The sequence below is a fragment of the Panthera pardus genome, unplaced genomic scaffold, assembly GCF_024362965.1.
Source record: "Panthera pardus isolate Hobbes unplaced genomic scaffold, ASM2436296v1 HiC_scaffold_1, whole genome shotgun sequence".
In the NCBI taxonomy this organism is placed as follows: Eukaryota; Metazoa; Chordata; class Mammalia; order Carnivora; family Felidae; genus Panthera; species Panthera pardus.
Genome location: NW_026526654.1, coordinates 3034966 through 3053512, shown reverse-complemented (window position 1 = coordinate 3053512; position 18547 = coordinate 3034966). Strand labels below are relative to the sequence as shown.

Below are 18547 nucleotides of genomic sequence, written 5' to 3'. Positions count from 1 at the left end.
CCTTAATTATGATATAATACCCTTCTTCATCTCTTGTTAAAGTCTTTATTGTAAAGTCTAGATTATCTGATATAAGTATGGCTAGTCCAGCACTCTTTTGGTAACCATTAGCATGATAGAGGTTTTCTATCCCCTTACTTTCAATCTGAAGGTGTCTTTAGGTCTAAAGTGGGTCTCTTGTAAACAGCATATAGATGGATCTTGTTTTTTTGTTTTTTTTTTCCAGACCACAGGATAGTCTCCAGCTATTATCAGAGTTTTCTTTTTTCTTTTTTTAATTTTATTTTTAATTTTTTTTTAATTTACATCCAAATTAATTAGCATATAGTGAAACAATGATTTCAGGAGTAGATTCCTTAATGTCCCTTACCCATTTAGCCCATCGTCCCTCCCACAACCCCTCTTGTAACCCTCAGTTTGTTCTCCATATTTATGAGTCTCTTATGTTTTGTCCCCTTTCCTGGTTTTATATTATTTTTGTTTCCCTTCCCTTATGTTCATATGAGTGAAGTCATATGATTTTTGTCTTTCTCTGACTAATTTCATTTAGCATAATACCCTCCAGTCTCATCCACGTAGTTGCAAATGGAAGGATTTCATTCTCTTTGATTGCCGAGTAATACTCCATTGTATATATATACCACATTTTCTTTATCCATTCACCCATCGATGGACTTGTGGGCTCTTTCCATACTTTGGCTATTGATGATAGTGCTGCTGTAAACATGGGGGTGCATGTGTCCCTTTGAAACAGCACACCTGTATCCCTGGGATAAATGCCTACTAGTGCAATTTCTGGGTCATAGGGTAGTTCTATTTTTAGTTTTTTGAGGAACCTCTGTACTGTTTTCCAGAGTGGATGCATCAGCTTGCATTCCCACCAGCAGTGCAAAAGAGATCCTCTTTCTCTGCATCCTTGCTAACATCTATTGTTGCCTGAATTGTTGATGTTAACCATTCTGACAGGTATAAGGTGGTATCTCATTGTGGTTTTGGTTTGTATTTCCCTGATGATGAGTGATGTTGAGCATTTTTTCACGTTTCAGTTGGCCATCTGGATGTCTTCTTTGGAGAAGTGTCTATTCATGTCTTTTGCCCATTTCTTCACTAGATTATTTGTTTTTTGGGTGTTGAGTTTGATAAGTTCTTGATAGATTTTGGATACTAACCCTTTATCTGATATGTCATTTGCAAATATCTTCTCCCATTCTGTCGGTTGTCTTTTAGTTTTGCTGATTGTTTCCTTCACTGTGCAGAAGCTTTTTATTTTGATGAGGTCCCAGTAGTTCATTTTTGCTTTTGTTTCCCTTGCCTCTGGAGACGTGTTGAGTAAGAAGTTACTGCCGCCAAGATCACAAAGGTTTTTGCCTGCTTTCTCCTCGAGGATTTTGATTGCTTCCTGTCTTATATTTAAGTCTTTCAGATGGATGTTGTTTTCCTATCCATTCTGTTACTCTATGTCTTTTGATTGGAGCATTTAGTGAACTGATGTTTAGAGTGAGTACTGAAAGATATGAATTTATTGCCATTATGCTGCTTATAGGGTCGAGATTCTGGTGGTTGTCTCTGGTCCTTTCTAGTCTTTGTTGTTTTGATATTTATTTATTTATTTTCTTACTTATTTATTTATTTATTTATTTAATCTTTTCTCCCCTCAGAGAGTCCTCCTTTAAATTTCTAGCAGGGCTGGTTCAGTGGTCACAAACTCCTTTAATTTTTGTTTGTCTGGGAAATTTTTAATCTCTCCTTCTATTTTGAGTGACAGTTTTGCTGGATAAAGATTTCTTGGCTGCATATTTTTCTGAATCATCACACTGAATATATCCTGCCACTCCTTTCTGGCCTGCCAAGTTTCTGTGGATAGGTCTGCTGCAAACCTGATCTATCTTCCCTTGTAGGTTAAGGACTTTTTTTTCCCTTGTTGCTTTCATGATTCTTTCCTTACCTGAGTATTTTCTAAAATTAACTATGATATGCCTTGTTGATGGTCATTTTTTGTTGAATATAATGGAAGTCCTCTGTGCTTCCTGAATTTTGATGTCTGTGTCTTTCCCCAGGCTAGTAAAGTTTTCTGCTATTTGCTCACAGAACCCTTCTACCCCTTTTTCTCTCTCTTCCTCTTCTGGGACCCCTATGATTCTGATGTTGTTCCTTTTTAATTAGTCATTGATTTCTCTCATTCTTAAATCATACTTTTTTGCCTTAGTCTTCCTCTTATTTTCTGCTTTATTATTCTCCATAAGTTTGTCTTCCATATTGCTGAGTCTCTGCTCTGCCTCATCCATCCTTGATGCCATGGCATCCATTTAAGATTGCAGCTCAATTTTAACATTTTTTATTTCATCCTGACTAGCTTTTACTTCTTTTATCTCCACAGAAAGGAATTCTAATCTATTTTCTACCCCAGCTAGTATTACTATTATTGTTATGATTCTAAATTCTGGTTCAGATTTTTTTCTTGTATCTGTGTTGGTTAAGTCCCTGGGCATTTCTTCCTGCTCTTTCTTTTGGAGTGAATCCTTTCATTTCATCATTTTGAAGGGACAAAAAGAATTAGTGATGTAAAAAAATAATTTAAATTTTTTTAATTAAAAAATTAAAATTAAAAAATTAAAAAGGACACACACACACAAGAAAATCAAATAAATGATGCTAGATCCTAAGTGTGTTTTGGTCTGGGTGTTGAAAGGGGTTGGTAGATTAAAGAAAAAAGGGTAAAGAAAGAAAAAAAAAGGAAATCATTTGAAAATTTGAAAATATGAATACACTGAAATAGAATGAAATGATGGAAGTACAATAGAATTTGAAAAAATTTACACAAAAATAAAAAATAAAGTAGAAAATAAAATTAAGGAAAAATATATGTAATAAAACTTGAAAATAAGAACAATTTTTTTCTCTTTCTGTATTCAAGAAAAAGAAAAGAAATGAAAAAGAGGAAAAAAAATAAAAATTATATAGATTGACTAAAGAACAGACTGAAATACAATTGAAATTATTTCATTTTCCCCTAGAAGTCAAACTATGAAGCCCTGTATAGTCAGTAAATTAAGCAGGCGGAGAGACTTGTGTTTCTGAAGAGCGAGGTTGGCCCAGTTGGGCTTAGTTTAATGGCTTCATTCTCCACTAGATGGCTCTGCTTAGCTTACTGGGGTGGATTGTTGTGGCACTTGTAGGTGTATATGCACACGCGCGAAAGTGGTGAAAATGGCATCACCCAGCTACCCAGTCTCTAGTATAGAACCTCTGTTCTCCCTGATCAGCACCTAACCCGTCCTTTGTCTTCAGCTTCCATCCACTCCCCACTTTTACACTGTCTGTGACCAAGGCCCAGGCAGTACCTCCCTCCTGAGTTTTATATCAGATGTGGGTGTTTTCCCTGACCTTTTTTTCTGAGGGACTGCGGCTTTGACCCATTCTGTCCATCTGTAGGAGGATCACACTGAACAATGGCCAGGGGCTGGCCCTACCTAGGAACGTTCATGGGACTGTGCAGCTGCCAATGCCCATAGACTGGCCAGGTGTCAGCCCACCCCAGAAAAAGTTCACGCGATCATTAGCACAAGTGTTTCAGGGCTTATGGAAAATCACAACACACATCTGGCACCAGGCTTCAACCCCAATGACCTTGTTCCATCACCAGAGAATGTGGTTGTTCTCCCAGGTCCACTGGAGCCTTTTCCTGTGGGTGTCGCCACACAGCCTCTACTAGATGTCCTCCCTATAGAGGAACTACCTCTCTCCATGTGGCCTGAAGACCCCCCAGACTTCACTCTGCTCCTGGGAACTCACCCTTCTCACCAGAGCACTACCAGGTATCAAGCTGTGGAGTTTCAGACTTTGTGCTCCCCCTGTTTATACAGTCTTAATGGAGTTCAAACCTTCCCCTTTCTCCTTTCTCCCTTTTTAATTCAGTCCCTGCAGTTGTTCCTACCTGCTTTTTTTTTTTGGAGGGGGGGTGCTTGTCCCTTATTCTGCCCCTCCATCTTTATCTTTTCTCCACAAGCAAAAATAGTTCCCTGCCCTCTGCATCTTCTCTCTCCCCCAATTCACCTTCCACATCATGTAGCTGCTGAGTTCTGTGGTTCAGGTTGTGCAGATTGTTGTGTTAATCCCCAAATCAGTTTTCTAGGTGTGCAGGATGGTTTAATGTTGATCTGGCTGTATTTTATGGACAGGAGACACAAAAAAACTTCCATGCTGTTCTGCCACCTTGGCTCCTCCCCTTTTTTTCATAAAAAGTTGAAAATGCTAACAATCTTATCCTAATGGAACTTTATCAATTATGTTATAATTAATACTGTAGGTATATAAAAATTGGGTGGATTCTCTAAACAGAAAGATGCTATAGGACTGTTTCCTGGCCAAAAAAAAAATGAAAAAAAGGTAAATTAATAATTCTAAATTACTTATTTAAACATAGACTAAAACCTGTTTTAACACTGTTGTTTATACAGGCCCACATTAAATGCATGTGACATTGTACCAGAAGCTACACAGAGAACATGTGACATATACTCACAACTTGCAATACCTAGTACATACAAGTATAAATGTATCAAGACCACCAAGAGGCAAAACCATGAAAATATAATTCAAAGATTTCATAAAGACAAAAATGAAGAAAGATTACCACAAACTTTCTTTTATTCAGAGAAACCAGACAATAAAGTAGTATATGCATAAACTAACTTGCCCTCCTCAAGCTCTGTAATACTCACATGTTTTTCTAATTTCTATCAATCCAGTAAGGAAGTGTGGGCTAAAGATAAAAGCAAAGGAGAACCTGGGTGGCTCAGTCAGTTGAGGGTTCAACTTTGGACCAAGTTATGATCTCATGGTTTATGGGTTTGGGCCCCAAATCAGGCTTGCTACAGTCTGTGAAGAACTTGCTTTGGATCCTCTGTCCCTCTCTTTCTCTGCCCCACCCCTACACAAGCTCTTGCTCCCTCCCCACCTCTGTCTCAAAAATAAACATTTAAAAAATTAATAAATAAATGCAAAGTTTCTCTTGTTTAAGGAAATGGTTGTTTGAACATAAGGAAAGAAATATGAAAACTAGGTATAGACCTAAAGAAGCTAGGGTTAAAAGTAAGTAAAACTTATGCAAAAGTTAATCTAGACATACCTATTTTTTATGAATTTTTGGAAAGTATTAGGTTTCTCCAGAGAAACAACATCAATAGAATGCACAGATATAGAGAATAGATAAATGATAGATATAGATAAATAGATAGGTGATCAATAGATAATAGATGGATAGAGAGAGGATAGATTGATATAGATAGATACATAGATACATAGATAGATGATAGGTAATAGGTAGATAGATGATAGATAGATACATAGATACACAGATGATAGATATAGATAATAGGTAGATGATAGATAATAGATAGATGATAGATAGATAGATGATAGATAGATGATAGATAGATAGATAGATAGATGAGAGGTGACAGATACACAGATGTAGACAGGTAGAGAGATAGACAAGTAGATAGAAAGAGAGATTTTAAGGAATTGGCTCATGTGATTTTGTGGGCACGTGAGTTCAAAATCTTCAGTACAGGCTGGAGACCCAAGGAAGAGTTCCTGTTGCAGCCAAAGACCAACCACGGTCTGAAGACAGAATTCCATCTTCCTAAGGGGATCTCAGCTTATTTTATTGTAAGACTGATTGGAGAGCTCTCCACATAATGGAGAGAAGTCCATTACTCAAAGTCTACTGAAGTGTTAATCTTATCTAAAAACTACCTTCACAGCAACAGGAGGACTGGTGTTTGACAAAATACCCAGATACTGTGGCCTAGTCAAGTTGATACATAGGGTTCACCATTACAGAGACTAATTAGTTCCTACGAATAGTTGAAATTTTATTAACTTCATTAATTTTTACAACTTAAATTTTCTCATTTTCACCTTTTACCTTAAGCCTGAGAAAAAATGTATATATTGTAAGCTAAACTGTGCCTTGCCTTTAAATTTTAATCGTTCCTACTTCACTCGTGGTGAAAATCCACGAGTTAATGAACTATAGTTCCATATTCATAATAATTAATATCATCATCATCATCATCATCATCATTATCATCATTTAACCTGGCAAGTGTTCTCATAGTAAGCAGCTGTGGCCTGGTTACTTTCTACACTGTTCCTGTCCACATGCTACCATGCCACTCTTTCCTTCTATGAACCTCTGTTCATGAATTGTTAAGAATTTAGAGTTAACTCAAGAACAGACTCTTAACTATACAGAACAAAGTGATGGTCACCAGAGAGGAGGTGGGTGGGGGGATAGGCTGAATGAGTGATGGAGATTAAAGAGAGGACTTGTGAGGAGCACCAAGTGTTGCATGGAAATGTTGAATCACCATATTGTACACCTGAAACTAATATTACACTGTATGTTAACTAACGGAAATGTAAATAAAAACTTTAAAAAAGAAAATAAAAGAACTGTATCCCTAATTTTTTCCCAGTGCAAATGTACTGCCTGCTTAGGAGCTTGTTTCAATAAAGACTCTTTATGTCAGTGACTTTCAAACTTTTGTAGCAATGGTTCACTGTAAGGAAAACCTTTGATACACATAAACATATAAACACTCACACAACTGATTTACCATACCTTGTTCAATCCTCTCTGAAATTTTCTATTCCATTTCATGCCATTCTCACTCACTTTTAAATGCTTGTTAAGTTGATTTAATAACCAGTAAGTAAGTGGCATATAACCTGAAATTTTAAAGAAACACTGTTTGTTAGAGAAGCAGTTATAAATTATTTGCACAGGGCAGGAAGAGGCAGACAACAGCCTGAAGAAGAAACATTACACTCTCTATTAGGGTCTAGAAAACTTAGAACAAAAGGGTATATGGAGTGGAACAAGTGTACCTCAAAATTAGTCACTCCCTCACACATACATACACACATTTTTCTGCTTAGGGTCTCATTTTCCTTAGATCTGACTTAATAGTGACTTTACAATTTTCTGGAATCAGAGTCTCAAGTTTGCTGCAAAGAACTCATTATTTCCCTATAAAACCTCATTGATCCAAGTAACATTTTTCTCTTCACCAGCATATTATCTTTTGTGACTGAGTCTGTCACTTGGAAGGACATAGGGGCCCTGTCCATCTACTTGCAAGCAAAGACAAGAGTTATTTATTCTGGGATCCCTGAAAGAGAGAAGACCCTACTCCATTCTCACTCCAGCATCTTATATGACATTATTCATTGTTATCTCCTGGGAACAAAGCATTCTTTAGGGAAAACAAGCACCTACATCAGTGCCCTCTTGCATCCGACAGGCTGTGGTCTTTCCCAAGAACCTTCCACATGGCTCCCTTCACATCTTTGTTTCTCAGTGTGTAGATGAAAGGATTCAGAGTGGGGGTCACTAGACAGTAGAAGAGGGTTAGGAACTTGCCCTGGTCCTGGCTTGCCACATTCCCAGGCCGCATGTACATGTAGATTATAGTGCTGTAGAAGAGAGACACTACAATCATGTGGGAAGAGCAGGTGTTGAAGGCCTTGCACTTCCCAGCTGCAGACTGGATCCGCAGAACCGTGGCTACAATATAGCCATAGGAAACCAGTATCATGGTGAGGGGTACCAAGACAATGGGGATGGCCAAGAAGAAAGCCAGGCCTTCAACATGCCTAGTGTCCACACAGGAGATGCGGATGATGGCTGGCATCTCACACACAAAGTGGTTGATGTGATGGTGACCACATCACTCCAGGGACATTGTCAGTGGGGACATGAGGATGGAATTGGCAATCCCAGTGAGCCAGGCACAGGCTGCCAGTCGCAGGCACAGCTGTGGGTGCATGATGGTCATGTAGTGAAGAGGCTTGCAAACAGCCACAAAGCGGTCATAGGCCATGACAGAAAGAAGAATGCATTCAATGCCACCCACAGACAGGAATGCAAAGAGTTGTATGACACAACCAACATAAGTGATGGTCTTTTGTGGGCCCCAGAGGTTGACCAGCATCTGAGGAATGCTGCTAGAGGTGTAACAGAGATCCAGGAGGGACAGGTTGCAGAGGAAGAAGTACATAATTGTGTGCAGTTGAGGGTCCACCAGGGACAGGAAGATGATGGACGAGTTGCCCATGATAGCCAGAAAGTAAAACACCATGTTAGTGAAAAACAAGACCATCCCCAGCTTTGGCTGGTCAGAGAACCCAAGCAGAATGAAGTTTCCAGAGCTCTCATTATTTCTTTCCATCGCACTTGGCTTGATAAACCTGTTTAGGGAGGTTAACATGTGTGGTGTTACTCATACAGAAAATGATGCACCTCATTTTTGTCCCAAGAAAATAGGTTTTTTCCACCTATTTAACTGGTCCACTTGCCTGACCATTGCCTGGAATTATAGGGTAAGGAGCTAAAAATATTTGTCTATAAAGTGATGGAAGTTGTATAGTGATGGAAGCAATATTGCCTCAATATCTTCTAATCTGGTTAAGTGAAATAAGTGGATAGATCCTTTAAAAAAACTTTTACTGATATAATGAGCAACAAAGTAATTTGGGGGAAAAAACAAATAATTTTCTCAGAATCCATTGACTTTGAGTGTATTTCTGCTAACTGACAAATTACTCCCTAAAATTTGTGGAACAATAGTTTAACTTAATATAATCAATTCTCATGTTTCCATGATTATAAACTCAACTGAAAAACAAAAAACGTATTGATGACTTACTATATGGTAGGCCCTGCAGGTATAAGTATAGACAGTACCTCTGTACAAAATATTTAAATTACTTCTGTAGTCAGGAAAGTAATAGCCTGGGGACTCTTGAAATAAGAAAGCCCTGAATTTACTTGATTCTGAATAGTTAATGATTTGGTCCTACCTCTTGACCCAGTGATTAACGTAACATTAGGCAAAAGAACAAAAGTGGATGTGATTGCACAGAGGTGAGAGGATTTTCTTCCCTTCCATGTGCATTCACAAAATGAGCAGAAAATGAGGGATGTCCTTTTGCACATTCCAGCTCAACATAACACTATGCCCAGAGGTCAACTAAAAGGAAATAAGAATCATTGTGCAGGTTTATTTTTGCAGCAGGTTTGGGAGTTTGGGGGAGGCCAGAGTTGGGTTTCCTGTCAACCTGCATTGCTTCAATAAGAGTTTGACTATTTACATTATTGAACAGACACCAATCAAATACTTGACTTGCAAACTCCTCTAAAATTCAGAAATTAACAGAAAAAGATGTATGTCCTCCATGTCAATAATTAAATGCTACCTGTATGGACTCAGTTTCCTGCCATCAACTTGTTTGGGGTTCACAAACTACTGGAGAAGTTAAAATATGGAGTAAATGGAGAGTCTATGAATGCAAGCCTATGGATCCCACAGCTCTGCTGTCTACCTGTGGGGATGTCCACCTGTGGTCCAATCATAATGGGTCACAGACTCTAAACTCAGGAAGAAGTTATAGTCTGAGGTGAAGCCATATAGAAAGACCAATTCCAGCCAGAGTTTTTAAAAAATCAGCTTGAAAACTGTAGAAAACTTAAGATATGGCTTGGGAACTGAGTAAGTTATGAGTACAGCATATCTGCAGATCTTGTACTGAAAATGCACACAAAGAGCTAAAGTACATCAGCATGAATTGCAAATTTGGAAATTGTAACATGAATACAAGGGATATTTTTTTCTTTTTTTGGTAGAAAATTCTTTACATTGAATATTTTTAAAATAAAAAGTTAAATTTAAAAAACACTTTGTAATGAGATGTAATTTTTGATTTGTAATCACCACACCTAAAGGGATGACACTTTTATTTTTCTTTCTTATTTTTGGCTGAAGAGCGATGCCCTAAACACAAAGGCCTGTCATCTATTCAGTGAATTACTTTCAAACAATTCATCCCAAAAGCAATACATGTTTGTTACAGAAAAATAAGAAAGCAAAGACCATTAAAGAAAAAAAATAATTCCTTAATCCCATATACCCATAGATAATAATTATTTACAAACTTACATATGTGTGTGTGTATGTGTGTGTGTGTGTGTGTGGATAAGAACACATAAGGCCTACTCTCTAAACATAAGGAATCTTTCAATACTTCCCCATGTGTTAACTAATTGTTTTGCTCCAGGCCTGGAGTCTGATATCTTAGAGATACTAAGCCAAATACATGATCTCAATAGATCACAGTAATTAACTATATGGAATTTAGAAAAGAGAAAGTGGAGGCTTAATCACGCACATGAGGATATGCATTTTCAGAAATATGAAAGCTACTTCTTAGTGGTCCTGCGTCATTGGCATGGGAGATCTTATTGTAGATAACAAACACATCTGTCTTGGACATTCAATATTCCTTGGATCATCTAACAATCCTTACACAATCCACCCTGATCTGCCATCCTTGATTTCTGCCTAATGGCCTGAATGTCATACCCTAAATACCAATATTGTTCCCTCTACTGGTAAGCAACATTCAGTCTTGTCAACTAACTATCTGTGGGTTTGGTTAGTAAGAGTACACTTGCTGGACTCAATCACTGTTGGGTCAACTGAACATTAGGCCTATGACCACAAAAAGTTGTTGGACCCAAAGTGACCATTCCTTTTCATAGCGAAACAATATTTTTTAAAGGTGTATTTATAAACTTGCAACAGAGCAAGAGAGTCTCTACCATTAGCTCTACACAAGAGAATTTTCCATCTGTATAATCACTCTGGCAAAGGTTTAGAGAGGTTTTACCCATTTCACAAGCCCTCATCATTAACTCTTTCCATATAGCTGCCTTATCTGTGGGTAATGGTGTAGAGGATGGGATGAGACAATTACATGGGGAGGAGAAAGACATTTATGAACTCAGAAGTAAGACATCTGGAAGGGAGATAATCTGCACATCTTCCAGATGACAGGATGTTTCATAAGGAGCCCCAAAATTGTCAGACCTTTGTTATAATGGATTGGGCATTGGAAATGTGGCTGAGAAGTACACGTGACCTGAGGTGAGTCACCACCCTAGAGATCACACCCTAGAGATCATATAGTTAAGAAAGCTCCCTTGAGTGAATTGCAGATCTGTGTCTCCATTTCCTCTACCATAGAACAGAGTTAACAATGCCAGACATGCTCTTTGTTAAGACTTTTAGAACACCATATTAGCTTGTACTGCTTGTTCTGAACGCTCTCAAGCTTCTTGAAATTGATGTTCAAACAGAGACTACTAAATACTGAAAAAAGTGTTTAGAAATATAGGAGGTTTATTACACATCTGAAAAATATATTTGCCTAACCATACACATTCCTGATTATCTTTTACAGCAATGGTCTATTAGTCAGATCTATGAGACTTCAATAGGATTTAAACACCTTTGTCCCAGGATCTGAAATGTAGATCGAAACTCCTCATGGACCTGAGTATGATCACTAGAACTGGTTTCCTCTTATAAGGAAATATTAATGACTATATCACAGGGTTTTCAGAGAATTCCTTAAAATACTTGTATTTAAAGGCACTCAAATATTTTATTTCAATGAAAATCAGAATATTTGTTAGGAAAAAGTAACAAAATTATTCCAAAAATATAAGACTCATGCTAAACATACAAAAACATCTGTATTCTAGAACATTGTTTTGGGAGCCCATGATCTCACATGAAATACATCTGCCAGAAAGTCTTTTTAGGTAACATTTCCTCTCAATGCAGCACTGTTTTCCATGTTTACTAACCTGCATCAAGTTCTCAGAAGAAACGATGAATAGATCTGGGATGAGAGGTTGTCCCTGGATTGATGAAACACCTTCCCAGAGTCACCCTCTCCTGTTAAAGGGGAAAATTGCAGAAAAAGGGCAGCAAGGACATTTCTCCAAGAGGAAAAAGAATTCTCAAGGATGGAGCATGCTCAGAGCCCATGGCCGACATCTTGCCCTTGTCCTCACCAAGATTTTGAAGAAGAGGTTCAGCTAAGTTCACAAGCTACAAAAAGCCATCAACTGATCTCTTGCTCATCCTGCTATCATGACAGACCAACAACCTACTCTTGACTCAGAGGTCTGCATGTGAAAGATATCTCTATTCCAGTTTTAGAAGGGGAAATCTGGTGGTATGAGTGGAGATGGTTGAAGACAAATGATGCTGGTCCAAAGATACAAAGAAAACAGGTGAAAAGAAACGTCCAAACCTTTACATTAAATTATTCTCTACTTGGAGATGGCCAACAGAAACAGAAGCCCTTTCTCTGATTAAGAAAATAATTTGATCTGTAGTTCTCTTGAGAAAATCGAACTGCAAAACCACTTAAGACAGGATTTTAAAATACTTTGTATGTTGTACAAATTATAGTTCTTTGAATATTGCTGTATAAATAAAATTAATGGATTCTCTTTTATTGCTAGTAGCATAAGCACATATACAGATCATTTCTAGCACGATCTAGTGTAACCTGAGAGGATGTACCCATTAGCTCTTCCCTAAATTAATATGAGTGTTTGGGAAAGCATGGGTGGGTAATTGGGGAGCCAAAAAGTAAGAAGTTTGCCTGAAAAAAAATTATTACATGTTAATTGGGAATCCCCTTTTTAGTTAAAATGGCAAATGTCTAGGGAACAAAGATGAAGATGATGAAACTAGTTGCACAGTTGATTTATTTGACCAAATCAATGTTGGCATTGGATTTAATACAGCTTTTCACATACAACATGGAAATGAAGAAAACAAGGAACATTGACTCTCTCTGAAATGCTGACCCAAGGGAAGAAGTACGTATTCAGGCTAATTTACAGGCTCAGTTACAAGGGTGGCTGGGGGGGGTGGGAGGGTGGTGGTGGTGGTGGTTAGCACGCTGTAGTCACTGAAATGGGGTGATGAAATTCTGCCATCCCAGGAAAAAAAATCAGCCTTCCCCTTGCTGCCTTCAAAGAGGAGCCAACACTAACCCCCACCCCAACCCAATGTTCCTTTCACACATTGAGCTGGAGGGAATTTTAAAGCTCTTCAAGCTTTTAGAAAATTAGCTTTAAGTCCCTGTAGGTTTCTTAGAATGAGCTCAGGTTGTTTATGCGATTGAAATGCCTGAGTTCTTAGGTCTTTTTCCATCCTCTAGAGAGATAAGACCCTAAAGGGAGATAACTCAAGTGATTTTTGTGGAGGATGTAGAGGAAGGCAAATCATATAAACAATTTTACTTCAGACCAATCACTAAGATGACTCAACTTAAGAGATGAGAGAGAAGAAAACTCATCCTAAACATTAATTGGTAAATTGCAAAAGACTGATAGAGTACTCATTTACCTGGAGTCACAAAATAATTTGACTAACATTTCTGCTGCATTTGAAAATGTTACATTGCATTTAAGGGAACAATATTAAAAGCATAAACTCTTTATATTAACAAGCTTTAATTCTGACCCACTGCTCAACACCTTGCTTAGTACCTGGGATGCAAAAATTCATGAGGCAGAGCTGCTGTCTTGTATATTCATGCACATAATTGCATTAGCATAAATTAGAAAGAAGATTGCCATAATTTACAAGTTAGATTTTACACACTTGGTTCATATTGCTGACAAAGGAAATGTAGTTGTAATCTTAATAGCACAGTGAGAGAGGAGACAATTTTTTAGTTCGATCTTGAAGAAGGTTATTGAAATTGATAAAATGGTCACTAAATAGGAGAGACAGGGTTGTGCATCTAAAAAAATACTAATTAGCAAGCGGTATAAACAAACTTAATTTCCTGCCTTTTGTAAGAAAACAATTCAGTATCTGTTTTTGTTTCTGTTCTATGTCCTAGGCACTATTTTAAGCAATTTATTATTTAACCAAATGAGTTCATTGTTTCTTCCAATGGTAGAACAGAAGAAGGCCCGGCATTAGATCTCTGTAGATTTGGATTCATTTCCAGACTCTACCATTCACAAGCTGTTTGACTGTGGACAGTTTAAGCTTCCTATGATACTTAGCTCCCATCCTTCAACCTCTGCTCCCATCGTCTTTGGGCTTAAAATTGCATTTTATCTCAGAATCAGATAGGGCCTCTCTTGCCAGCTCTCCTCATTCACAAATTCTTTTGCAGAATGTAAAATCATTTATTTAGACCAAAGCTCTTATTTTGTTCTTGCTTAATCAGAATGAATTAATAACATTTTTAAGTTACCAAATAAGGGAAAAATGTCCAAAAAACACAAAAGAAAATTTTCTATCACAGAGTCTAGACTATGGTAAAAATGTTCTGGATGCTAAATATCGAAGAGCACTTGAAACAAAAAAAGAGACAAATCAATATGGAGACATGCCATGTTCATGAATAAGAAGATTCAACATGGTGAAGATACCAATTCACTTCAATTTGATCTATTGATTTGATGCAATTTTGATCAAAATCTCAGTGACATTGCGGTGATACAGCAAGTTATTTCTGATTTATATAGAAAAGAAACAGAAGATTTAGATCACATTTTCAAAATAACTTTAAAGAAAAAAAATCACAGTACCTACTCTTAAGGCTATCAAGCTAAAATAATAATGACAATATGGAATTAGTTAGAGGGTAAACACATAGATCAACAGAAGCCCAGAAATGGATCCACAGAAATGTAGACTATTGATTTTTGACAAACAACCAGAAGCAATTCAACAAGCATTTTCAACAAATCGTTGGAACTGGGCATCCATACACGAAAAAAAGATGATTGTGCAACTAAACTCTATACCTTCTACAAAATTAACTCAAATGTATTACAGATCCAAATGTAAAATGAAAAATTATAAAACTTTTAGCAGAAACAATAGAGAAAAATCTTTTTGGCCTGGTATTAGACAAAAAAAAAAAAAACTCTTAAACATGACACCAGAAGTCAAATATATCAGAAAAATTGATACATTGGATTTAATCCAAATGAAAACTTCTGCAATCAGACACTGTTAGGAAAATAAAATAATCCCCCAACTTAGAGATTGGGATTGAATATTTGCAAGTCACACATCCATCATGTGAATTTCTTCCATAATTGTTAAAGAACATTCAAAACTCTTCAGAAAGGAAAAAAAAAAAACCAATAAGCCAATTCTTAAAATGAGCAAAGCAAGAGATTGATTTAATGAAAAGGATATATTGGTCATTAGACATTAGGAAAATTAAACACATGATGAAATGTCATTGCACACCTATTAGTATAACAAAAGTTAAATAGTGACACTCCCAAGTACTGATAAAGTTGGCAACTGGAAACCTTATACATTGATTGTAAAAATGCAAAATGGTGTACTGTTTTGGAAAATGATTTTGCACTTTTTAAAATAAACATATACTAATCCTATGACCCTGTAGTCCCACTCCTGAATATTTATTTATTTTTTTAAGTTTTTATTTAAATTCTAGTTAACATACATGCAATATTGACTTCAGGATTAGACCTCAGTGATTCATCACTTATGTATAACACCCAGTGCTCATCCCAACAAGTGCCTTCCTTAATCCTCATCACCCATCCAGCCCATCTCCCTGCCCACTTCTTTCCATCAACCCTCAGTTTGTCCTCTATCCTTAAGAGTGCCCTGTGGTTTTGTTTCTCTCTCTTTTCCTCTTCCCATATGTACATCACTTTTGTTTTTTAAAATGAAATTATAGGGGCACCTAGGTGGCTCAGTCGGTTAAGCGTCCGACTTCGGCTCAGGTCATGATCTCACGGCTTGTGAGTTCAAGCCCTGCGTCGGGCTCTGTGCTGACAGCTCAGAACCTGGAGCCTCTTCAGATTCTGTGTCTTTCTCTCTCTCTCTCTGCCCCTCCCCTGCTCACACTCTTTCTCTCTCTGTCTCTCAAAAATAAATAAACATTTAAAAAATAAATAAAATAAAATGAAATGAAATAATATGGTGTTTGTCTTTGACATTTTTCACTCAGCATATTACACTCTAGCTCCATCTATGTCATTGCAAATGGCAAGGTTTCATTATTTTTGATGGCCAAGTAATATTCCATTTTATATACATACCACTTCTTTACCCATTCATCAGTCAATGGTTATTTGGGCTCTTTCCAAAATTTGGCTATTGTTGATAGTGCTGCTATAAACATTAGGGTGTGTGTGCCCCTTCAAATCAGTATTTTTGTATCCTTTGGGTAGATACTTAGTAGTGCAATTGCTGGATCTTCTAGTCCTGAGTTTTTAACCCAGGGAAATAAAATACTATGTTCCTTTGGAAACCTGTATTCAAAAGCTTATAGCACCTGTGTTTCTAATTACCCAACACTGGAAACAACCCTAATATCCTTCAGTCAGTGAATGGATAAGCAAATGGATTCTACCCCTACAATGAATTCTACTCAGCAAAAACATAGAATGTACTACTGATGCAACAGTGTGCATAAATACCAAAGACATTCTGCTTATTAAAAGAAGCCAATATTAAAACCAACCAAGGTAACTGAATTTATTTGTAGAGTTCTAAGAACGCAAAAAGACAAACATATGGTGATGGAAACAGGTGAGCAGTTGCCAAAGTTTAGGTTTGCAGGAGACTGTGTCAATGAAGACATAAAAACAAGGGAGTTTTGGGGTGGTGATAAAACTATTTTGTATTCTGATCTTGATGGTGGTTACATAAATCTATATATGTGTACAAAACTCACAGAACCATTTGCCAAAAAAAAATTACAATTTGACTTTATGACAAATTAAAAAATAAAATTTAAAACAATCTGAAGAATATATTTTTTTCATATATTAGGGACTCTTTTACTCTTATTTGAAAAACTATCAAGGGGCGCCTGGGTGGCTCAGTCAAACATCCAATTTCAGCTCAGGTCATGACCTCGCAGTCTATGAGTTCGAGCCCCTCATTGGGCTCTGTGCTGACAGCTCAGAGTCTGGAGCCTGCTTCGGATTCTGTGTCTCCCTCTCTCTCTTCCCCTTCCCTGCTCATCCTCTGTCTCTCTCTGTCTCAAAATAAAAAACATTTTTTAAAAATTTTAATAAAAAAAGAAAAACTATCAAGTAAAAATGATTATCACATTTTAGTTCACTCTTCTTCTAGCATATAGTATTTCCAAGACCTCTAGGGAATGAAAAACGTAAATAATGGCTTAGAAAATTCAAGACAACATATTTCAGAGAAACATTTGTTAACCTAAATGATCTTAATCCTCCTATTTCTTTTGCCTGACTGGGCTGGAAAACAGTGCTTTGATGGTTACATGTAATTATATCTCCAGTGACAAAATAAAGGAGTGAAATGGTAATTCAAACAATGTGAGTAATTTAAAAAAAAATAGGTGTAAACAGGGCACTTTACTGACTTCAGTCTCCAGTTGTTGAACCTTTGTCACATTAGATGGTTTGGTCAACTTATGGGTTCCTTCTCAGAGACAAAATTAAGTCAGAAAGATGAGGCAGGACTCAAGGAATCAAGCTGTCTACACTTTGTACAGTGCAATAAGATTTCAAACAGGTTGACTTGTGACACAGATCTCTCCCTGGAGTTATCATCACATCCACCCAGGCCATAGCACTCATTCCAATGGAGATGAGAAGGAAATTCCTCCAGCAACTGTCATCTGAGGTGGGGGGGGGGGGAACTCAGGCATAATCAAACCAGACTTCTTAATGGCTCCACTCCACAGCTGGAGGTCTGTTAGCAAAACTTAATGAGACCTTTTGTGCCAGGGACTCCTGTCTCAAAGGGCAGAATGAATATGAGGTAGTTATTTTTATGTGACTTTTTCCCCTGGTCTTAAAATAATGATTTCTGAGATCCTTCCTTCTGATTTGGGAGAAAATTATGCTAACCACCAATTGGTGTCATGAAAACTTGCTCTTCAGCTACCAGCTCCAGGATGTTGCTTCTACACCCAGAAAAGTCAACCAAACCCCAGGGATTCAGTCTAGGGTATTCTCTCTTCTCCTTTCTCATTTCCAGTCAGATCCCCAGTCCTGAGAATTCTATTCCTCTAACATCTCCAAAATCCAATTTCTCTGCTCTATCTTCACTGTCATTTTTTCCATTAAACTTTCATAACTACCCACTTGGATTACTGAAATGTTTTTCTTCCTTTTATTTTCTATGTCATAGTTTAAATTGCAGCAAATCCTGGTGGCTCAGTCAATTGAGCAACTGACTCTTAATTTTGGCTCAGGTCATGATCCCAGGGTCCTGGGATCCAGTCCCGTGTCACACTCTGCACTGAGCATGGAGTCTGCTTGAGATTCTCTCTGTCTCCCTCTGCCCCTCCCATATATAATATATATATATTACATAATATATATTATATATATATTTTAAAATTACATATATATGTAAATAAATAAAATAAATTGTAACAAATGATATGCCTAAAATGTACCCTTTTGATGTTACTCTCTTTCCTAAATATATTAATTTTCTTTCCATTGTAGAAAAAATAAAATCTAAGTTCCCCACTGAATATTAGGTGAGAGTATTTAAAGACCTGGTTCTTGCCCACACCTCCATATTTACCCACCACCATTCCCTTAGGGATCCTGTATCCAAATACTTCAAACTACTGAGCTCAGGACACTTTCCATCCTCCTCTTGTTTTAGTA

At 37.2% G+C, this 18547-nt stretch overlaps 1 protein-coding gene across 1 annotated transcript; it reads right to left on the bottom strand.

Moving 5' to 3' along the window:
* Positions 1-7286: 7286 nt before the first annotated feature.
* LOC109260326 (putative olfactory receptor 2W6) lies at positions 7287-8237 on the bottom strand. Its single transcript, XM_053901363.1, is given in 1 exon segment — positions 7287-8237. A coding segment is annotated over 1 exon segment (951 nt).
* Positions 8238-18547: the final 10310 nt, after the last annotated feature.